The sequence below is a fragment of the Colius striatus genome, chromosome 6 (assembly GCF_028858725.1).
Source record: "Colius striatus isolate bColStr4 chromosome 6, bColStr4.1.hap1, whole genome shotgun sequence".
NCBI lineage: Eukaryota > Metazoa > Chordata > Aves > Coliiformes > Coliidae > Colius > Colius striatus.
Window position 1 is genome coordinate 2,484,990 of NC_084764.1, and position 24,284 is coordinate 2,509,273.

At 43.3% G+C, this 24,284-nt stretch overlaps 1 protein-coding gene across 2 annotated transcripts; it reads right to left on the reverse strand.

The window, feature by feature from the left end:
* Positions 1–1,269: 1,269 nt before the first annotated feature.
* Positions 1,270–24,229, reverse strand: TMEM87A (transmembrane protein 87A). Of its 2 annotated transcripts, none has more exons than XM_061998006.1 (20): positions 24,052–24,229; positions 23,006–23,063; positions 19,474–19,571; positions 18,792–18,908; positions 16,893–16,946; positions 16,715–16,807; positions 15,045–15,186; positions 14,266–14,327; positions 12,476–12,659; positions 11,391–11,490; positions 10,605–10,698; positions 9,409–9,481; positions 8,310–8,414; positions 7,265–7,323; positions 6,918–7,021; positions 6,378–6,451; positions 5,005–5,066; positions 4,033–4,088; positions 3,584–3,614; positions 1,270–3,262 (listed from the first exon to the last, which is right to left on the reverse strand). In XM_061998006.1, the coding sequence occupies exons 1-20, from the start codon at positions 24,181–24,183 to the stop codon at positions 3,221–3,223; spliced, it is 1,740 nt and encodes a 579-aa protein (XP_061853990.1). In that variant the 5' UTR covers positions 24,184–24,229; the 3' UTR covers positions 1,270–3,220. The 2 variants fall into 2 exon arrangements, with proteins under 2 accessions (XP_061853990.1, XP_061853989.1); XM_061998005.1 differs by lacking the exon at positions 9,409–9,481 and adding an exon at positions 10,006–10,081.
* Positions 24,230–24,284: the final 55 nt, after the last annotated feature.

A 24,284-nucleotide genomic window follows, 5' to 3' on the forward strand; every position in this document is an offset into this window, starting at 1 on the left:
CAGTGAAGTTAAGTCTCCAGAAGGAAATCCTTGTTACTTTATCCCTTCCAGAATAGCCCACAGCTGCACTTACTTTGGCTGTGGAGAGGTGCAACGGTAACCTGGAAGCTAAACTAACTAAAAAAACCCAATGGTGTTCTCTTGGGCACCTTGACAATGAGAGAGCACAGGGAATGAGGACACTCTGTGCTGGGAGACTCAAGCACGGGATTGGGAGAAGCAGCACAACACTCTTAAAACCTTGCTAAGGCACAAAACCATGGTAAGTCACATCCCCTTCACAGACAGCACTGCAAACTGCCAAAGGAGCGTGGCCCAGGCCTCTAGCTGGTCTCTGACCTAGGATTCTTACAAAAGGTTTTGGTAACCCTGGGTAATGATTTCACAAGCCAATGGCTACAGCCCATTTTTACCAGAGAGCAATGTGTGAGGCATTGGCCTCCTTAGAAGGAACATACTTGTCCTTCAGCATACAAGATGTGTAAGTGAACAGGAGGATAAAAAAACAAAAGCCCACAAACTCAGCTGCAGAATAAGACAAATAAAACCGTTCCCTATGCCAGGTCTTATGACCCTGACTCACTCTGGGCCTATCAAGGCTGTTGCATGTTTTCCAGATGCCATGTGATCTCTTAGTACTCAGTCCCTCCTCCAGAGCTCCTGATAGGAACATCTTGCCAGCCTAATGAAAAATCCATCAACAAAACCATCATCTTCACTATTACTTAATTGCATCAGTAATATCACGCACGCAAGGAAGCAGAAGCTGCCTTCCAAGGATCCAAAAAGCCTGCAAAATGAGGAGGAAAAACAAGATCAGCTAACTGAGGGGAGCAACGAGCTCCTGGAATTCAGGATAACTTCAAATACTGACGAAAGTTACTATAGGGATGGAAGGGGAGAAGGCAGAGGGCTGCCCAAGACCACTGTAGGTGTAGGCTGAAGGCACCACACTGCTACTACCTTTAACTTCAATCCTTACATTATTAAACAATGAATCCAACTAGGGAAACTGGTCACATCTTTCACTCTTGTTCAGAAATGTATGGTTTTGCCCTATCTCTATTAGCTTTTCAAATGACTGACTTCTAGTCTGTTGTCAAGCTTCACAAGAAGAGCTACAGGGAACAACAGCAGGATACAGAAATAACTGCATTATCAATGCCACGAAATAAAGAGTTAAAGAGCAATGAAGGAGCTTTGCGAAGACATTTAACACTTTCCCAGGGAGAACAGGGGGAAAGAAAGAGGAAGGAGACAATGCAAGCCTTTCTACTCTTTGCCTAACTTTTATTAAATAGTACATACAAACTTCTTTTGTGCTTCCAGCGGAGAACACTTTCCCCTATTTGTCTCCCCAAAAATCCCAAACAACCCCAAAACAATAGTACTTCAGAAAAATAAAACCATTAAATAGTGAGTTTTGTGTAGCTTTATTCCACAAAATTTCCTCTCCTGAAAAGGACCTGGAGGTAATGGGTATTTTTCTCCTCTATATCAATGAAGCAGAGCAAATTGGGAGTGTTTCCTAATTAAAGATTCTCCCTGTGGGCTAAAAGGGATGGCAGAAGAGCTCTAGCAACCCTTGCAGAGGGAGACTGAGGTGTTACAGCCATAGCTTTTCCCTCTCTGTCCACTCAGTGAGCATTTGCTGCCCTCACAGCACAGCTAACAGAAGATGCTCCACATGTGCCTCTGCTACTCTACTGTAAAGTGCCAAACTTCAGGGTAAACTGCTGATAAAGATGAACTTGAGCTAAGCCACCCGACCTTACAGCGGGAATGAATGAAGTACAGGCACATGTTCACTTCTGCTGACACACCTATGAGTGAAGAACCAGAAAGGGCGACTCCCTGTGCCCCTCCAGCAGCAGCCACATCAGCTCTCCAGCAGCCCAGCTGTGCTGCTGCTTCCCTGCTAGCTGTCAGTTGTCAAAAAAAAGTTATGAACACAAATTAGAGCTTTTATCATACAGTCTACAGTGGGTTTCCATGGGTAAGTTATTGCAAGTCCAACTGCTACAGCCAAGCATAGAATAAAAACAACGCTGTCCAAAAGCTCTTTTTCATTTGGAAAAGAGAAAGAAAAAGCAATTACATAGAGGCAGAAATCTGCAACTTTGAAACACAGTGATCTCAGGCTATTTCTTGGCCACTGGAACCAACTGGGACAGGAAAAGCCCATCATTGAGTGAGTTACATGGGAGGCAATTCTAAACAGATACTGGAAACAGAACTACACCAGCACTCTGGGCTCCCATTAAAGCCTCTTTCAAGTAAGATAAGCAGTGCTTCCACCCTCTAAAAAGCAAGGCCAACTCCTCTGTGGGAGATGTTACACGTGCAGGGAGAAGAGTTCTGCTTGTAACGCCTACTTAAGCGCCTGCTTAACACAAGTAGTCAAGCTCCTGTGGAGCACTGCAGGAAGGGGTTTGGTGATGTTTGGTTTTGGTTGGCTCTGGGGTTTTTTGTTTTAAAGTCAATCATGCAACACAGGGAAGGGCAGGGGCAGGTCCTTGTGCCAGGCACCCACAGTGAGATGCGCCACAACAGTGTTAGCTCGATGCAGCTCTTGCCTCTAGGTCAATGGCATTTAAAATAGAAAACAAATCTTTCTTACACAGTGTTATGAATAAAATTGCACTTATTTGGTTAAAAACCTCTTATCACTGTAACTCCTCCAAATATTTTCCTTTCTGGTACCTTTTCTTCATCACCAGGAGCTTCCCTTTCAAGCTTCTCACTCATGTTGGATACACACACACAACAGTAGTTAAGCCGTTAGCTACCAGAAACCAGGTTCTCTTTGTTTCTTCAGTGCTTGTTTTTTTATCTGTCCTTACCTTCCCCACCCCTAAAAAAGGTACAGGCAGTTCACCTTTAAGTGTCAATTTTAAGATTGAAATATCAACTCCTCAAGCAGACATTAGGAATTTTAGTTTCACAGATTCAATATCTGAAAAGTTACAGAAGGTGCTGGGACAGGACACGTCTCAATTGCTTCAAAATCCAAAACTTGCAGCAAACTTGGTAAATTCCAATTTTCCAAAAGGTTTGTGATGTCCTTGTGAACTTCCTCCACACCGAGACGCCCTCACAACAACAAAGCATCAAACTTCCAAGGCCCAGATCAAGAAACAAATCAGCAGGATGCGCTTGTTCTACGCCAAGTAACCTTTAAAAGAGGCGTCTCCGCTTCCAACGGCAAGAAGCCACTCCTTCATTCCATTTTGGACCTTTCAAAGTGTGTAATCATCCTTTCCTGGAAAAGAAAATCCCCACTGCTGTTAATTTCTCCCCCAGTAGGTTGGCATTAATCAGAAATATGAGTGTGCATTTGTTATGAACTTCAAGTCAGGCATCCAACTGAAACAGCAGATGCGCCGCTTGTTTTACAACACACACTTGTGTGTTCTAAGCAGTTATATCATGGCTGTCCCCACTGTCCTCCCCTCTCCCCCTTGTAGTATTTTGCTGCTACACTGCCAAGATCAAGTTCTAATTAGGCAAGTCTTTAACAGATGACTCATGACTCCTTTGGCATGTCAGAAGACTAATTTGAACTGAAGACATGTTTACTGACCTCATCTGAATCCAGAAGAGCTGGAAGAGCCCTGCAGGGGGAAGAGGGGGGGAGAAAAGAAATAGTTAAGAGAAACAGAACACCTACTGAGAGCATGTAACTGACAACCACTTTCAGCCTTACATTGCACTTTAAGCTTTTTAGGGCACAGGAGAGCAATAATGAAGATAGACCTTTCAGTTAAACCAGACAAAAATACACAAAAGAGCCCAGAAGCACCCTCAGTGACCTTCCCACTTTAGAATTCTTTTTTCTTAGCTTCTCACTGTCAACTGAGTAACTTCTGATCTGCCATGAAACACACCAGGCAGAAGCACGCTAAGAAGTCTGAGGCCAATTCCAAGGTGAACTCGCTATCTACTCGTCTAAGTGCAGCATCCAAGATTTGAGGCATTCTAATGTTGCTGTGTCCAAGGAACCTGCTTTTTTGTGACCATAAAAATACTCACACATCTGTCACTGATGAAGGAACGTTCTCCTCTACCCACTTTAGGTCATCCTCCTGCTAAGGGTACAGAAATTCAATGGAAACAGAAGTCAGCAAAACACTGTCGCATGTTTTTTTTCCTCAGCCTGACACAAACTGATGTGTTTATTAATGTCAGTTAAAAACACCCAAACCAAACCAATCCACCTTGATTTCTGGATTATAGAAAACACAAAAAAAAAAAGAGGGGAAAAAACCCCCTCTAACTTAGTGTCAACTCTGTAGGAATCAAACAGTGACTAGGAAAAGCAGGTGCTCACGACACTTTGGTGACTTACATAATCCAGTTCAGTCTCCCACAACAGAACATTATCTTTAGAAGATGTAGTAGGTGAAAAAACTTACTACAAAACACACAAGATGGATTTTGCAACCTTAAGTCAAACCATACTGTTAGGACTTCTAATTTCCACCTGATGAACACTGTGTAATTGACAACACAGGCACGCTGTTGTGAAGTTGGAGCATTCACCCTTTCTGGTTTCCCCATCACAAAACCAGAAGAGTTTGAGAAGTTGTCTACAGTTGCAATTAACCTTTGAGAAAGCCAATGTTAATGAGCAAAGTATTACTGCTGTTATAAATTCCTACAGGTTGTTTCCACTTTGAAAAGTTATACATTAACTCCAGGAAAAGATTCTGATACACATTTTCTACCTTCCTAGCTGCATGTGAAACCACACATGGAAAACCACACACATCTATTAAATCTGTAGCCAGATAACAACACACACATCACCCCATTCAAGCGATGAGTCACAAAGCTCTAAATTAGAAGGCAATTCATTCCTTTAAAGTATGGCTCAGCCAAAACTTGTTAAAAGAAGGTATTACTCTTGGTCAGAATCAAGTATCATACAGTTCTATCTACACTGGACTGTGCAAACAGTCCTAAAGAACAGACTGAATTCTACAGCTTCCATGGCATACTCACAGCTTTGTTTGCTTTTACATTCCCATTGGGTTCTTGTTTTGTACTCCTCATTTTCATTCCCTCTGAAGACAAAAACAAAAGAAGGAAAAAAGATTGGGATAACTCAATTGTAACTGTTCATAGACTGTAAGTGGAAGTGCTGAGTGGTCATTCAGAATATTTCATCAAATCTAGAGACAAAGACAGACAAATTAATGACTGGGCAATGCTTTCCCTTTGAAAGGCTTGCAGTATCTTTCCCAACAGGTGGAATACTTAGTTTTTCCTGAAGTTTGCAATTTTACCTAGGAAATATTCAATCACAGCATGTAACACAAGGACACAATCACCCACAGAGGCTGTGGAATTTCCTTCCTTTGGAGATACCCAAAAACCATCTGGATACGGTCCTGGGCAACCTGTTCTATGTAACCCTGTTTGAGCAGAGGGTTTGGACAGGATGATCTCCACAGGTCCCATCCAATCTCAACCATCCTGAGATAGATGCAACTCCAAGAATGGCTTTTATACTGACTGCTGACCACTCAGTAGGTAAATGACTGGAGGAGGGCAATGGCTGCTGGATGACTTAAAAGAGAGGTAACATACATCTCCCAACCTGGCAGATAGACAGAGATGACTTGGCAAATGCCCATAAGGGCTTACATGCTGCTCCTCAGCTCCTGAACAGGACCAACAGCACTGACATACCCCAGCAGATCGGATTTGTGGACACACAAATTGTATGTCACCCTACCTTCTACATAACTTTTAAGAAGCAGTGTTACAATGGACAGAGTAGGGACAAGGAAGGCAGGGAAGAGAGTGGGTTTTACAATAGGAAGGGAGTGAACGGAGAGAAAGATGCAATCTAGTGTTACACAGTAAGATTCTTCCATTCATACACAATGTAAATGTATCAATCCATTTGTTTACACTGGACATTCCTGTAGTAGACACTAATATGGTAAAAGAAGATGACAGAGTTCAGAGAATAGATAACAACGCAAATCTTTAAACTGGATGTTAAGAAGAGACCTTCATACTAAAACAACTGTCTAGGAACAATAACTGAGAGATGCTTGTCATCATAGCTGGATCCAAAGCTGTGCCTCAAGGTATTTAATATAAAGAAGTCCAATGGACATGGTGAAATAATCACAAGAGCAGCAGCACGTTCAGTGTCACCTGAAAGCCTCAGAATTAAACAGGCAATGTAAACACTAAACATAAAGCCAATGTTTCCTCTACAACTGCATAAATCAGTGTCAACAGGCAGGCATTGATTCTGCTTTTACAGCACTAATGAACTTCTTTCCAGAGAACAAGGGACTCCCCTCCACATCAATGTTGAAGAGACACTTAAGCTGGGTGGAAAAATATTCTTCTCTTACCAAAGCTTTCCTTTAACATTGGCTCTTTCTGCTCATCATCCTCCTCCTCTTCAGACAGTGGTGAGAAGGCAAACCTTTAGGAGGGAAAAGAATGAAAGCTACCTTAGAATTAACATCTCTTGCCAACCAAGTGCTTCATTACCCCAACACGCACATGACTTGATTATTCTGTGCAGTTGTTTGTAAGATCTAAACTACATCATAAAAAGCTTAATTCACTTCTTAACCATGTTCACCACCAGGAACAGACTGAATTTTATTGATGTGACTTCCCACACTTCCTTGTCCTCAAGCCCTGTCATGGGTTTGTGTGGAGCTGCTTTTTGTGGCTTTTCTTTTGTCTCTCCCCTGTCCAGTGTAGGAGAGGGAGTGACAGAATGACTCGGTGAGCACCTGGCAACCAGTCAGGGCTAAACCACCACAAGCTCCTACATACACTCCTTCATATCCTTAGGGATCACTATGCAGCAGTATATTTCTTTGGAGAAGTAAGTATTCCCAAAACCCAGTGTTTTTAGAAAGAGGTAAGAACAGCTGAACCTTTGGTTGTTAGCAGATGGTCTCCACAGAATCATGATGACAAACAGGATCATCGAAAACAATAAACGCCAGATGGCATCGTCCACCCATAGCTCCTGCCAGTCCTGCCAGAGAGAACAGCAGCAAACAGGAACAGTTGTCAACAAAGGAGACTCCCAAGTCCTCAATTCACTCCAAGGGTGAACTCCAGGTGTCTGACAAAGAGGCTCGTTACCCACAACAGTGAGGATTTCAGCACGTGGTGTATTACTCACACACGATCCAGAGAAAAACCTGTTCCAGAAGGCCCCATCTCACCTCTCACACTGCCAAATGTAAACTGCAGAGAGCATTCAGTAGCAACTCACCGACTGACAGTCCACCAGTCTGAACTTCATGGTGGTCCAGATGATAAATACGATAGATGCTGCAATATTAAAACAAACAAGCTGCTTATTGCTGCAAAATATGATGACCCAAGCACACTGCTAACAGGATTATGTTTCACAAAGGGCAAAGACCTAAACAGTGAATTCTCTGAATCCAATTTATTAGTGTTAGGAAACAAGAGATGGACTTATTGCACTGACCTCAGACAGTAATTTAGGCACACTGCAGTACATTTTGCTCTTGATTCTTCAGAGATACAAGGCATCAATCACGTATGGAGTATTTAGACAACTCTTCATCCCTATTCACTATTCTTACATTACTTTCCTCTAGCCTCCAAACCATGGTTTCATTATCACTTGACAAATAAAGCCTACCTTGAAGGAACTGAACCATCTGATCTGCCTGAATGCCTAAGCCTTTGGATCTTCACTCACAAGACTCACCACAGCCTTCCTCCACTAAGGTGTCCTATGATGACCAAGAACCAGGTGCTCAAAAGGATTAAGAGCCAATGATTAAAAAGAACATGCTTTAAGGTTGGTTTAAATTAAGAAAGCACAGTTCTTAGAAGCTTTCTGCTCATTTTATGAATAGCCTTTCCAAACAGATGAGGAGCTACACATCTGGAAACACCAACAGCTTCAGTCTTGAAGTTCAGTTCATTATTAGCACAAAAGGAAGGGGAATCTGAGTCTGTATTCTTCCCTCTGGTCTTCAGTCATCTTAATAATCCCACAGTCATACTGTGATTTTGGCAAAAACCACCTCTGTGAAGTTAACAGCATAAGACAGCAATCTTCTGTCTTTGGCAGCTTTAAGAGAGGTGAAAGTGTTCCCTTAGAGGAGCTGTATAGAACTAGTGATCTTATTAACATCAGGACTAATAATCCACAGCCTCTGAAGTATCAACACAACTCCTTACAGAAAGTTCACCAAACTCAACTCTGCTTTAGTGACCAAATCAAGCCATACATGGCAATGGCAAGTGCTCTTGTTTGATGAACATAATCTTCTGCTTACCTGCTACCGCCAAGATGAGGGTGTTGGTGAAGTGCCGATACAAAGAGAGTTTCACAACATTCCTTCGAAGCTTTAGCAGTTTCATTGTTTGAGTTAAGCTGATGAATATGTATGGCAAGTCAAGGAAAGCTTTTGAAGGGACAAGCTGGTCATAAGTTTAGAAGGACAGAGATCTCATGATCTTATGCTCTCCCACCCACACAATTACCCCTCCAAAAAGGAAGATGAGACACAGCAGAAGAAAAGCTTGTCCTACAGCAAAGGTACCAAAGAGCAGGATCCATCCCTCTCATATTACTTAGTGATCTACACCTAGAACTCTTGTCTGAGCTGATATCAAAGTATCTGTTTTGCACTATGGCCCATTCCTCCAGAAAAGTGTCAGATGTACTTCTTATAGATGCAAAAATCAAGTGTGAGCAAGAAGTGAGTTAAAATACAATCAGTGCATACAAATGTCTTTGCCCTTTTGCCTGCAATTCTACAGTTACAAACCAAGTGCTTCAGATCGACATCTTGGTAGGAGAGAATCTGGGTTGTCATGAGTGGGCAGCAAGCTATTCACATCTTAAACAGAGTTTTGTGAATGACTTTGGCTAAAAGCCCTTCACAGGGATTTTGCTATAAATGGCTTTGAGTTCAGCAGTTGCTAAAGTCACCCAAGATTATGGTTGTTTGGATGGAATATGTCAAGATACCAAAAAAGTCAACACTGCCCCATTTTACAGAAAGAATTTTGCCTTTGATGTTGCTAAGCAACCTTCTTTCTCCCCAAAACATAAACTGAGCCTGTTCTCCAAAGGCTACTACTGTGGTACTGCTACAGTGATACACTACAATTGCATACTTCAACAGCCAGAGACTGCTAACAGGCAGACTTAACTAGCCTATCCTCAGGAGCTGCTCTGACACAGATAGCTGCTGTCACCTAGTTTTCCTTTCTGTAGCAGAAACACTCAGTTGCAGAGGTTCTTCTAACTTGACCAGAAGCAGAAAGAACATATATTTGAAGGTAACTGAAAAAGTTCCAGAAGAAGACTCCCCCAAAAAATAAACTTGAAAGAAAAAAAACACACTCCATTGAGTAAAATAGTGAAGGATATCCACCAGCACAAGGCAGTATCTAGGAAAGCCAGGGGGATAAAAGCCAAGGAGGCAAGATCATTCTGGGCCTGGAGACAAAGAGAGAGCCAATAAGAACAAACTGAAAAGAAAACAAGGCATAGAAGAATTGAGGAAAGTCAAGCTGTTTTATGAGAAACCACACATACTCCAGCACAATGCTTTTTACAGAAGCAGAAGGTTTGAACCAAGAGCTTAGTCCACTGCAGAGAGGAACTGACAATACCACACTGTCGGTTGTCCAGCAGCAAGGTGAGAAGTCATTTCCCAGATTAAGCCCATCTAGCACAAACAAAAGGAGCCTCTGCTGAGGCCACTGCTGCAACCATTTACTCTGGCCACTTCCATTAGAGAAAACTAGCAATCAGCTCGCTAGAAATGTAGTAATGAAGTCTTTATACATTATTATGCTCTACTTTCCTCCTTGAGTTTGACTGCAAGTGGCAAAAACTGCCATTGTGCATGCATCAAGAGTTATCCAGTTCCTAACTGAAACAAGTAAATCACCTTTTACTCCTTTCAAGTGTAAGACAGAAATAAGCAGCTGTGAATAAGCTTGTAACATTCTGAAAGGATATCCACAAAATAATACAGGCATCAATCAAGGACAGGGCCAAGTTTGCTATCAGAGCCACAGTGTCATAGAACAACTGAAAAAGTACCAAATATACGACATGTTAAATACCTCATCCCAAAACACCCGAAGCCAGCACAACAGAGATCTGCATCCTGAGACCAACTTCTTAATGACACAAGCAGCAGCAGCACCACTCACATGCACCTCTCCCAGGTACAACCTCCATAGCTGGAGTGGTGGTGGTTGGTGGGGATTTTTGGACTCAGCCAGGTGACCCAAGCTGTACATTTGTGTCTGCAGCTAAGCTCTGCCTAACCTGAAACATTAGACACAAGGGTCCAGGCAGAACACAGTGTCTGGAACCTGACCACTCAGAAAACTATTAGTATTGTTGTTCAAAATACACAGAAACACATCCTGATAGACAAGAGCTCAAACCTCAATTGTCAATAATCTACCTCCACAGCCTCAGAGTTTAACCACTTCATTGTCTCTGTTCCCTTCTTCCAGCATAGCCCTAGGGTTCTCTATTAGCATATAAAGAAATGAAGCCTGCAGCATCTGTGGCATATGGGAAAAGTCAAGTAATTACTCACCCCTGTGACTCTGAGAACACCTTCCATGCCAGAAAACAACAGATAAAGGGCTCCAGCCATAACTACTTTGTGAAGAGTAACTCCAAGTCGAGGTCTGTAGGAAAACAAAGTGAAATTCAGGTTAAGTGGGGAGGGAGAGTGATGTCAAATTAAGTATAACAGAAGGCATGAAGTATGTGAATAAAAGGTCCTTGTGACAAGCTACTTCCAGATCCAGAAATAATTTCATCTTATAGTATGATGTGACTAAGAAATACATTGGTAAGAGCACTATTTCCTAGTTAGCCTGGTTAGCTTTGTATTACTGTTTCAAGAAGTCCCTGCCCACTACTTCGCCCTGAGCACACCCACACTTGCTAGAAGCTTCCACTACTATATAGTATGTTGTTCGACCACTGAATACAGCTGGGGACAGACAAACAGCAACTTTGGCAGCAGAAGCCTCCTAAAGCAGATCCCCTCCCTGATGAGGGATTCTTGACCTTCACTTCTGTAAGCTCCTCTGTGCCCAGAAGGAAGGCATACAAAGCTCTCATGCCAGTCAGTGGAGTATCTCAACACTGACTTAGAAACCTACCCATGTGGTACATGGAAGGAAGTGGGGAGTAACCACCATATGGAATTGTATGTCTCTGTTGACTACTGAAGAAGTCTAGACCTTCAGGGCACTTCAGCATCTACCTTTTAAGTAGCAAAATATAAGATGAATCTTACCCCAATTGATTCCAAACCAGCAGTTAAAAGCCTTTTAATAGAACACAACACACCTGGAACAGAATTACTCACTTGACTATCCCATATCCCAGGCTGACTATGATGACCAGAGTTCGAGCCAACGAGCGCTTCACGGCAGAAAGCAGTTCTGCCAGTATCACTGCTCCTTGAACTACCAGAAACAAAGAGAAGGAAAACAGGTTATTAAAACACAATGGCTGTTTTATTAACTACAGCATGCAATTGCAGTCTGAGAGCACACACAGTTATTGTCAGAAAGTAGGCTACTGGAGTGTGTAACACTTTCACTGCCTGCATCTGGAGTAAGCTTTCAGAAAGGTGGGTCACTTAGCATTGACAACATCTACTGAAAGCTTTGACATCCACACAAAGTGGGAGCAAATGATCCAGAAAGCATTTATCCACAACGCCAGCCTGGATGATCTTCCAAAGAAGTCAACCCATAAAACCTTCTGGATCAAGGGTGTGGCCAATTAGCAAAGTCACAGTGAAGTTTTACTTGTATGCATCTACCTTAAAAACTCAAAACTAGAGTCTCCAAGTTTTATGTGGAGAGAATTGCTTAAGATGGATTATAAGGCTATGGGTTGAATACAAAAAGTTACCTGCAATGATCACAGAATCACAGAGTGGTAGGGGTTGGAAGAGACCTTTATAGAGATCATCCAGTCCAACCCCCTGCCAAAGCAGGTCCCACCTAGATCAGGTCACACAGGAACGTGTCCAGTTGGGTTTGGAAACCTCCAGAGAAGGAGCCTCCACACCCTCCCTGGGCAGCCTGGGCCAGGGCTCCCTCACCTCAGCAGGGAAAGAGTTTTCCCTTGTGTTTAAATGGAACTTTTCGTGTTCCAGCTTCTTTCCATCACCCCTTGTCCTGTCAGGGGAAGGCTGAATGACAAGTTTCCAAGACTCATTCCAATGTCAACATCAATTGTCAAATATTAATTACAAGCTGCCCTTAGGAAGCCCTGTGTTAAACTTCAAGCCAGCACTACAGCACATACTCTCCACCATCTAACATCCTACATCCCTGCAATACTACATCCAGGAGTCAAGAGAAAGCAACAGCAATCATATAGTTAATATGCACCAATTAAGACATTCATGCTGTGCCCCATCAATTAGTTGGTACCTACCAGATTCCCCTGTGTAGCGGATGTTCTGGAACTCTGCATAGAAAACTGCTTTCTCCAGCATGCCCAGGAAGATAACAGCACCAATCCAGAACTGGATCCTCAGGAGATCCCGCCAGTAACAGGCAGACCACGCGAGCCACAGAACCCCGAAGAAGACGTACACAATACACATCACCATGAAAAACTAGCACACAAAAAAGAAGCAAGGAATAGGAACCTCAGACCCAGGAAGATCATTTCCTTGTTTCCATTCCACAGATATAACAGAGCTGTATTTTCTCCATGAGTATAGTAACTTGTGAAGAAACAAGCACTGCTTCATTTGTCTCTTTGGATTCTTTTATGATGACAGTCTCTCAGTGCCAACAAAGGGAATTAGAGTAATTGAATTTCTGAGCAATGTCTCTCTCGAAGAGCAAACTGCCTATTTATTCACAAGCAGTTTTTCTAAGGAAGACATCTAGTGCTATTAGCTTTCAAAAACTCAGATAAGAGCTCAGGCAAGTCATCAAAGACAAGAAATTCTGCCCCTTCTCATGTATTTTTCTGTTCCTAAATTCATCCTGCATTTCTAGCAATGTGTAAGTGAACTTCCAAGTCATTTTTACACACCATTCCACAGGACAGAGATAAGCAACTGCTCAAATGATCTGACAACTTGTTTCAAAAGTTTACTTCCAGCAAACTCAGCCTTTGACACAAGTTTTAGCACAATTCAATATCTGGAATTGAAAGGGAAACTTAAGACATTCATGTGAACATTATCATTTTGAGATCTATGGGGTTGTTGTTCAGTCCAGTGCTTCTTGCTTCAGAAGAAACTTCAGGGTATGTGTTTCCTATGGTGAACAATAAACTTCAGTGCAATAAACTTCAATAAACTGCAGTGCTGAACCTTCTCAGTGACAGCACCACACCAGAGCAAGTTAAGCTTTCAAAAAGGACACTGATATTAAGAAAAATGATAAAGAAGGAGAGAGCAAGACATTAAAGCACTGCAGGAAGTACTTAGACAAAGTATAGGACAGTAAGAATCAAGCAGTCTCCTCTTGCTAAAGGCAGTTGTTTTTTTAAATCAAGCATTGACAAGTTGTACAATCCATTGAAACTTCCACAAACCACTTTCCCTTAGGACAACAGCTTACTGATCCTTACAGATTTGCACATCTGACTCAGCTAAAGTCTGCCTACACCACCTAAATATTCCAGTTCTTTTCTTAGCCTCCTCAACAGAAGCAACTAGCAATCAAGTCAATGAGTCCTTTGAATAAAAAGAGGATTAGCTCTTTGTAGTTCAATTATGCTTTCACTGTTAGGCAGTGTCAAGGACCTCCTCATGGGGTGTAAGACAGATGGTGGAGGGAAGAAGATTAAGCTGTAAAAGAATAAAGAAAGCAGTGACAAATGAAAGGGTAGCTATGAACAAAAGCATAGAAGAGCACATTTTCTAAGAGCTAAGGAGAAAAACTGCTCAAGGTTAGAACTAATGATACTGACATCTTCTGGGACCATAAATTGACAAGCATCAAGTCAAACAATCCAGAGAAGGTCAACATCAGTGGCATATGCAAACATCTGAATGTATGGCTGTTTTCCCTACTCTGAATTTCACACACAAACCACACAAAACAGCCCATCCACCATGAAACCAAAAAGCACCCTCTGCTAAATTGTTTTACTGTGACACTATCTTCATGTTTCCTAAAGTATGGAATGGGAGTTTTCAGTTGAGGTTCAAATCAACTGACAAATTTACAGGTTAAAAAGGTGGTAAAAGCTGGTTTACTTACAATCATCAGGGGATAGTCTGCAAGCGAGAGATACTCATACGGCCCCTTCAGTTCTACCATCACTGTCAAAAGACAATCCAATAACCAGATTGGACAGGAGACAAAAACAGAAAGAAGCCAGGATTAAGTATTTCACTGATTTTTACTCAAGCATAAAGATCTTCACTAAGCTTTTAAACCTAACTTGCACTTCAATCAAAGGAAGTCAAGACGCAGAGCACGCTTGGCTAAAAGCATTCAATTGAAGTGACATGTTCCATCACTAAGGAACTCATGGCAGTGCTTAAAGTAAAAGTAAGGTGTGTCAAGAATCATGTGTAACAGGGAAGTTCAGAAACATACATGAGTTAATTTGCTAAGGAGACTTTCAAACTTCTCTACAGTTTGGATGGTTTATCAGTGCACTGTTAGATATGCCACAACACCATTTCCAAGTGATATGACCTTTGTATTCTACATCATTTATTAAGATAAATCACTGTGTTGGTCTGGATATTTTTGAAACAGAACTCCCAAGCCTCAAAATCATACTGCTGCCTCATTACTTCCATCATTAAACTGACAGAGCAGCAGCCTTAGAATCACAGAATCACCTTCAAGACACTAACAATCACCTATCTTACGAGAAGAAAGGGTTGTGGTGGGTAATACTTATGTCTAAGTGAAGTGTCTTATCAAGTTGAACCATACAGGATATATGAAAAGTATCTTAGAATACAAACTGGTATACATAAAACTGGCACTGTGCTTTCAGCTTATTGCATGAAGAGTTCTCTTACTTGTAATGGGCCTATTTTGATAGGAGGAAGGTGTTGTTCTCAGCGCTCTCGAAGTCCTGGCATTCGAATCCTTTGCACCATCAATTTGCACTATAAATATATAAGGTCCATCTCGCCAAGTTTTGATAAGAGCATTCATTGCCTGAAAAGAAAACATTTACATGTAGACAGTGCAGTCAAGAAGACAAAGGAGACAGAAGCAGACTCCCCAGACATGGGGTGTTATGATCCAGGTAAAAATTAAGTACATCTCTTCCCAGGCCTAAAGCTTGTTAATGACTATTTGATACATAACTTCAGCTTCTATTTATTAGACAGAACACTTAGGATTTAGTTGTCTGAATCCAGAAGAATCCACAAAGACTTGGGAGATGATCAGGGCTTATTAGCAAATTTAGTACTGGCTTACCACAAGTTATCTCAAACGTACTGCAAGAGCTATAAAGAACTCAGCAAAGCATCCTGTTCCTTGTTTTTCAGTCCAGAAACACTGGGATCATCACAGACACAGTTCTTCCCTTCTGAAACCAATTGTTTGGCAACAGCACAGCTACATATAACTCAGCTCTCTGCTGAAGGTTGAATTGTGCAGTCTACCATAGAAGCAGCAGTTGAGAAGTAAAACATTTCCACAGTAGTAATTTCCTGTGGAAACTACCACTCACTGGCCCTGCAGCAGCTCTCATCCCTGTGAGAGTCAAACTCTACCAATGAACTAACACAAGGCTGCCCAGATAAATATTTGCACTGTAAGTCAGAGATATCTTGGAGTTCCAGCATGCAAACCTGTTAATTCCACAGCTGAAGAAGTTTTAAGCATCTCAGAAACTGCAATACTCACCAAGAGCTCCAAGGTTAAAACTGCGACTATCTACACACCTGCCACTCACAAAGACTGGTACAACACCACTGAGAACCTGTTGCAGAGACTAAGAGCAAGCATTTCTTTTAAGCTAACTCCTGACTGAGGCCTAAAGCCAACAGATTTTGATGGATGAAAAAAAGAGTTGATGGTGATATTGATTGAAATTAAAAGACTTACATTTCACAATTGCTATTTATGTCTTAGTTTTAAGGTAAGTAGCCCTGTAGGTGAACAGAGAGTTAAACACATTTTTCTTTGTTGGCATCCAGGACATTCAATTTGAAGTTATTTTGATCAGTGTTCCTGGTTAATGCTTTAACATCATCTAAAATAAAAATACTAACAGATTTGAAGATCAAATTTTGATTTGAAAAACAAACTCAACTTGTTTAGCACAAATGGTTTAAAAGACTGATTAAAGATGAAACCAAACTTCATCTCTATTAGTTGCTTAAAGCAGATCATATTAGTCACAGAACCACAGAATGGCAGGGGTTGGAAGGAACCTTTAGAGATCACCCACTCCAAATCCCCTGCCAAAGCAGGTCCAAATGATAACTTTAGATTAATATGAAGAAATAGATTTACTTTTCATTTATACCACCAGTTTGAATAGTGTGAGTTCTGTATTTCACATACAGCAGAAGCAGTTACTCTGTTATTCTATTTCTCCCACACAGTGCTACCTAGCTTTAAGCTACTCAAAATCCAGGAGTCAAGAAACCAGAGGACTGCACCACCCCTGTAAATCCTATCCGTGGTTTGTGACATAACAAAAGATAAAGAGAAAAAGAAATCTTAGAACCGTGTGTGTGTTGGATTTCACGGCTTGGAATCCAGCAGCCTTATCTGCCACCGTTGTGTGATTTCCTCCACTCTCCTTCTTCTCTTTGAACTCCTTAAAGAGAAAAATGGATAAATCAATATGGCAAATCTCTCCATGCCTACACTCCCTGATCACAAGGGAAAAAAAATCCCATTACCTCATGTTTCTCAGGTGAGAGAGGCTCTGGATGAACAAATTCCTTGTAGAAAATCTGTAAGGTATAAGAAAGGTACAGCATTTATAGGCACTTCATATTAACATGACATTGCCAGAACAGCTCCCAGTCAACTTGATTATAAGGAAAGATTCCCTGAATAGCTGTACCCTGCTTCTGCAGGGCAGCTGGACTAGATGATCTCTAAAGGTCCCTTCCAACCCTAACATTCTGTGAAATCAAACGAGAGAGTCTTGAATACTTAGAAGAACATTTTGTCATTTGAGAGCTGCTTCACCTTCCCTCAGATAACAAATGTGTCTCCTTAGAACCGGACCCACAGACATGACGACAGCAAACTTCATTTTCTTTGCCAAATATGACTCTGTTGGGTATCTCCATTACTAGATGAAGCCTACACAGACAGAAACTGAATCTGGAGATGTCTGCCTTAGTCTATGCAGAACTCTCCCTAGATGAATGATGTTTATAAGAGAGACAGGTGTCTTCAAATCTAGTGAAACTCTCATATTGTAATTAAGAAGTTGAAAACCATCAAAAGGAGACTTTTCTGCAAAACTTCAGAAACAGGTATCTGACAAATATCTTCTGTTCAAATTGCAGTAGGCTTTTCAAAGAAAAGTCACTGAAAGACTTTGAAAAGCCCAGTATCACCAGCCTGGATAGTCAGTCTGGATGCCCAAATTTACACTGCACAGATAAACCCACCGGATCTCTTCTATAAAACCAAGTAGAAGTTGAACTCATATTTATCACATTATTAACCATAACAAGCAGGCAGCATGCAGGTGATATCAACAAATACAAAAAAGCATCTTTCAAGCCATCTTCAGATATCAAAGGAATTAGAGGCATGCAAAGAGATTATTCAAAACCCCTTTCAAGTCACCTTTAGGCATTTCTTTCTCCTTATAAAATGAAACAACCAAAAAACCATGCCACACATTGAATGCCAGGTTCAAGAGTTATGAGTCATTTCCCAGTATCCTTTATCCACAACCCTTATCTAAATGAGGAATGTCTGAACACAGATGCAACACTGGACAACTTAGCTTGAATTCTTGACTGCACCATTAAAGAAGGCCAGCGTGTCATATTGATAGTTATCAGTATGACCGTGCAGCTTCACCTGGTGATGTGCTGCTGGTTTGGAGCCCTATGCTGTTTTAAACTGTCCTCTCTCTTCCATTTCTCTCTTTCAAAAGCATTCTAACACTACTTATTTCTAACTTTTAATCTGCTGTCAGTGCTTAAGTAATCTTCTTTCATTTCCACTATTATAAATGAAGATTATCTGAGCAAACAATGCCAGTCCTTTATCAATGCAAATTGGTGGCAGCATCACTCTGCTGCCAGAGCCTCACACTTCCCCTCAACTAGCAGTAACCTTCTGCAAGTGAAACAAAACAGAACCACGGAACCATAAACAAAAAGATGCACTGAACTTCACAGTGGTGTTTGTCTCTCCCTCACCATGGTGGGCCTGATGTTGAGTAGCAAGCCAGAAGTAAAGGAAAATTACAAACCCGTCATTGCAGTTTGGTTGTCGTAAATAAAAACATTTAAACATGAGGAAAAATCTATTTCACTGTGAGGATGAGGGAGCCCTGGCCCAGGCTGCCCAGGGAAGGTGCCCGTGGAGTCTCCTCTGGAGGTCTTCAAAGCCTGCCTGGACACGTTCCTGTGTGACCTGATCGAGGTGGGACCTACTTTGGCAGGGGGGTTGGACTGGATGGTCTCTAAAGGTCCCTTCCAACCCCCACCATTCTGTGACTCTATGATTCCCTAAGTAGCTCTCAACCTCCAGTGACACATCTAATAGGAATTACCACCTTCTCACACAATAATATGAAAGCAAACTGTGGAGTTTTCTACCCATACCTGAGGCCTGAAGAGCTTAGAACAATTTGTAAAGCCAACAGAACCCGTGGCGTAGTATCCCGACCAGCCCGGATGCGTTTCAGATGTACCCATAAAGTAGCTTTCTGCCTGTTCATCCTGCCAAACATAGAACAGAACTTAGGTTAGCATCCAGTGCATCAAATGGTTTACCTCAGCAGGCAGTTGCAAGACATGGAAAGCACCGTAACTTCCCTCTACATGTGTTCTACCACATTTGACAGAAGTGCTGTACATTTTGTACAGCTTGCTAACACTTGCAGTGTGCATCCTTAAGGAACAGAACTGAGACTACACATGAAAATACTATTTGTTTTCTGTATTTGCTCTCATGAAGCACTGTTAGAAATACTACTTTCATCCACCATAAACTCACACCCTTCAGTTTAGAGGCAATGCACACATCTACGCTTCTGGGTTTAGAATAATTCAGACAAACGCTTTCACCTTTCCCAAAACCCAGCAGAGTTGGTAAATGCAGCAAGCTATGTATCAATTCCCTTCCATCCCCAATGATCCAGAAATGTCTTACTTCCCAGTTAAGGGGGGAGGCTTTTAAGCTGAAAGAGCAACCAGGTTGCTAGTGAAACACTTCCAACCCCCTCACACCCAGGTCTGCTTATCCCTAAACATAGCCACCCATGTTTTGCCAAACAATTCTTACCCCAAAGTTGAAGACTTCATTGTAGCAGTCAGAGTATCTTAAGTACCAAGTAACATTGTAAACTTGAGAGTAATCACAAGCTCTTTCATCTCCTTCAACTAAAAAAAAACCAGAGAAGAGCGTGTAAGACACCCTCTGCCTGCCACGTGTTGCCTCCCGTTCTATGCCCAACCATCATGATTACATTTGAACACAAAACTGAAAGCAAAACAGAAGAAAAACATCTTCAAGTAACCCACTCCTGTTCAGTGCAAGGGAGAAGCACGATGCAACTGTTTTCCACACATTATCTGTTTTAATAGAGTCGTGTCAAGAGAAGTTGGAAGCTTTTTGCTCTCAAGATAATCAGGGATATTTCAGCAACTGCAAAAATCAAACAGGAGGAGTCACAGAAGCAGCTGCCAGTGATTACAATACACAGAAGGATTTCCGCTTGGTGTGGGACACATATCAGGTGGAGAGATCTAGGAACAGGTTAACACCAAGGGCAGTTGGCACAGGTCATTTGAATATACCATCACCAAGGAAATAAATGAAAAGGTAAGGTTCTGCAAGTCAACATCCACCCCCTCACCTCCCAGAAGACAAGCCATCTATACCTTAGCTCACTCTGTCAAAGCTGCAATGCTACCCACACTGGCAATAAGACAGCTTTCCACTTTGATTTATCAGAGAATATGCATGGAAAGTGAAACACAAGACTTCCCCCTCCCTCCTACTCGGGAAAGGCTATGTGATTTTTGCCTTTCAAATCTCACTCTGAAACTAAAGCCTGATGAAGAGAACTTGACATGAAGAAGATAAGCTTCACCCTCACAGAAAATGCACAGTGATTCTTCAGAGTCTTGGAAGAGCCATTTGGATGACTGTGTTTGGGTTTTGGCAGTCAAGGGATGGCAAAACTCTTAGGAGTTGACAGCATGCTTCTATTAGCTAAGAAGTCCTCACACCTTTACAGGCAAGGTTCATCTCAGACTGGACACCCACAAATCCGTTACAGGTACAGAGCTTTAATGTTTCTGTGTTGACCACTGCAAGTAAAAAACCACTAACTAGAAAAAAAAAGACTCTGCCATGGGGTCTTAACTGACTAATCCCACTTCAAACCACAGGACCACTAAAGCAAGTATATGTAGAGGCAAAAACTCAACAATCACCGAGTCTTTTTATAAGGTTAATATTGGCATGCAGTCACTGGAAGTTTATGGAAGAGCTTCCTTCTGCCACCTTCTGGTAAGCATGAAAACAAGGCAAACATTCTCCACATAGCCCTAGATCTTGCAGAGGGCAACAACAAAGAAACTAGAAGGCAACACAGGCACTGTGGTGACATGGATAGATGGCAATTTCTTAGACAAAGGCTCTTCTGATAGAATTGATCAAATGAGGAACACCTCAAAACAAATAGGAGGGATTCAAACATCCCTTTTAAATACCTTCTTACCTGTTAAAAATAAGTAAGATTATTGAAACAACATCCAGCAGTGACCACTAACTAGAGGGAAACTAGGTCATGACTACAACAATCCACCAATATCTGCAAACATCAAAGTTATGGAAACCTTGAACACAAGGTACTCTAAGAGACAGAAGCAGCACCCATGGCACTTATTCAGTGAAGCAATGCAGAAACCTTCAAACAAAACCAGTAACATTCAACTCAAAAGCAGTCTTTGTACTTATTTACACAGAGCAGGATTTCTACCATGATCCAGATGCCTTCTAGAATAGCACTTTATAGAAGTAGCAGCTAAAAATACACTCACTATTGACAATCCTAAGCACCAGTGGCAATCTTCCCAGTCAGAAGCAGAAAGCATCAGGCACCAATACACCAGACGATAATCAAAAAGCAAGAGGGAGAAATAAAAAGGAGAAGGAGGTGGAGGAGGAGATGCAGATGGCTCACCAAGACACATCAACAACCCATAAGCAACCATGTTTAGCAAGAAGGGTCATATTTTCTACACAAGCTCCACTGAGCAGATGGAAGTGGTGACAGCAAACAAGGGAGACCTGCTTCCATACAGAGGTGGGCAGAAAAAGAAACAATATGCAAAGCTGTAGCTTCCCAGTATCAGATGGAGTTCAGGCATCATTCAGGCTGAGAAACTGAACTTCAGTTCCTAGCCTTTGTTCCTCCCTCTTTCAGTGACTCATTATCTAAATTCATGTAAATCTTTGCATCACACTGCCATGTAAAACAGATGCTTTCACTAAGAAATTCTAAGGCTCAGTGCCTGCTCAAAGGCTGACAGCACAGTGTAGCTGAAGTCTGTATCAGGAACCAAGAGATGAAACTGACTGCCTGAGCTGCTACAAACCTGTCTTGTAACAAACCTGGTTTATTTCCTTCTTTCTCTTGGTTACTTCAGCTGTACATGTCACTGCACTTACCACACACTTCACTGTGGGGACCCACATCTCAGATGCCACATCAGTGTGAGTGCACTCTCGAACCCTAGACAAGAAAGCCTAACACCTCCAGAAGCTCCAAATGTCTACATTTTCATCCTGCAGCTGCACACTTGCAATTGTCTCACTGCCAAGACAGGAAACTCAACATCTGAGCTACGTTTGACAAGTGGGAAAACCTTAACCCTGTCACAATGGACCCTCACTAACATTCACTCCTATTTCAGATTCATGTGGGATGAATGGAAGCACTTGAAACACACTCCCTTTGAAACACTGTCCCAGGAAGGGTAGGTAGGTATCCAAAATTCAACTTGAAAATCCATAAGTACCAAACATAATACAGCACAGCAACACGCAGCATCAGCTAATCCTCAACATACCTTATTTTCCTCAGTTAAAAATGAGCACAATCACTGCACAAACTAAGTCTGGAAGTGACAAAGGCACAGATCTCACTAACTGTCTTTAAAGTGACTTGCATTGCCTCATTTAAGTGCAGAGGAACATTCAAAGGCAGTGTACCTGGAGAACAACCCAATGAGCAGCTGGAGATCAAACAGCTTCCCTCCCCACCATGGCAAAAACTGAGTGCCAACAACTCCTTAAAGTGCTGGTAGTGCATGGGAAAGAGCTCAGACCTTTCTAAATCAGCTAGTCACTTCCACAGGTGACCTACAACATCTCCTTGCCATCTCTGTGCTGTCCTCATGTTAACAGATAAGAGGGCGTTCTCCTTCAGGCAGTAACAGGTAACCAGATCAGCAAAGAGCAATAAAGAGAAAAGAACAAACAGAAGGGCTGCAAACACGTTTGCTCAGGAGCACACACGCAGTGTGATCAGGAGGAGCAGGCTGCTTTCAGGAGAGCTCACACATGGTGTGCAATGATACTCCCTGACCAGTCTCGAGAGCAACCAGCTACAAAGGAACTGGGGAGCTTCAAGGCTGTTAACACACTCAACCATAACAGAGCTATGGCTTTCATCCAGGGATAGATTACCTGTCACTGCAACAGTTCAACACTTCACTGTATTTTGAGTCTCAAATGTTAAAGGGGAGGGGGGTGGGGGTGTCAAACAGCAGAGAGAGCTGGTTAATCCCTTGCAAACACTTACATCTCAGGAAAATGGTGGTGTTGCTGAAGAGAATCTTCCCAAAGCTAAATTTCTTCCCCTGCAAAGGCACAAAAAGGAAGAGATATTAGCGGGCTTAACGTCTCTGGGCTTAACGTCTCCGAGCTTAAGTAAACATCAGCTCCCACTCCGAGTTTTAAGTCAATACAGCAATGAAAGTGAATGCCAGATCAGGAGCCAGCCTTACTGGATTTTCCAGTCACGCTTCGCCACCCCTTCAGCACACTCTTAAAAATGGCTTGCGAGGGTTGGGGCTTTTTATTCTGCAAGACTGGCTCAGTTGCATCAGCATTCGCTGAAACGATCAGCGCTGTCTTGCTGATGAAACTATCCAACAAAAAAAGAAGAAACATTCTTTTGAGAACCACCGGGAGTGCTCACCGTGATCCTTTAACTTCGTTCCCGGGGCTCCAGAGACTCGCAGAAGGCGCACGTCACACCTTTCTACACCTTGCTAAAGGCAGCTTTAGCGTGAGGCAACCCAGCTTTTCTCCACACAACTCGGACCGCGTCCGGCACAACGCCAGCGCTGGGAATCCCCTCTGGTCTCCCGAGGCCCGCAGCTCTCCCGGTTCGGCGTTGCAGGCTCCGGCCCCCCCGCCGCCAGGCCACGGCCCGGCCCGAGCCTGGGCAGCGCCGGCCCCGAGCCGCAGCGCGGGTGCCCTCACCCCCCTCGGGGCGCACCACCGCGGCCAGGCCTCGCCCCCGCCACGCACCGCGGCGCTTCCCCGCGCCAGCCCCCGCTCCCCCGCCGCCGACAACGGATCAAGTCCTGCGGAGGGCCCCGGCGGACAGCGCAGCGCCGGGCCCGGGCAGCCCCCACACGGGCACGGCCCGGGCGGCGACCGGTGCCACGGCGGGACAGGCCGCAGCGCTCCCGCCTTCCCCCTCAGCCGCCAAGGCGGACGAGCAGAGCGGCGGCGGCCTCCTCCTACCCCCCCACCCCGCCACGCACACCAACGCCTCAGCCGCCGCCACAGAACGCCAGCCCGGCGGCCACGGCCCCCGGCGGCCCTCCGCGCACTCACCATGGGCAACGGCAGCCGCCATTTGGATCGCTGCCCGGCGCCCGCCGCGCCCGCCAGCAGCAGCACGGCCAGCAGCCGCAGCACGACGGCCTCAGCCCACCGGCACCCGGGACGCGGCCCCGCCGCTGCCATCCCGCCGCTCCGAGGCCGCCGCCGCCGCGCTGGCCGCGCCTCTTCCGCTCCCCGCGGGGACACGGGGCCGCCGCGGGCCGGCGGCAGCGCCGCGGAGGGCG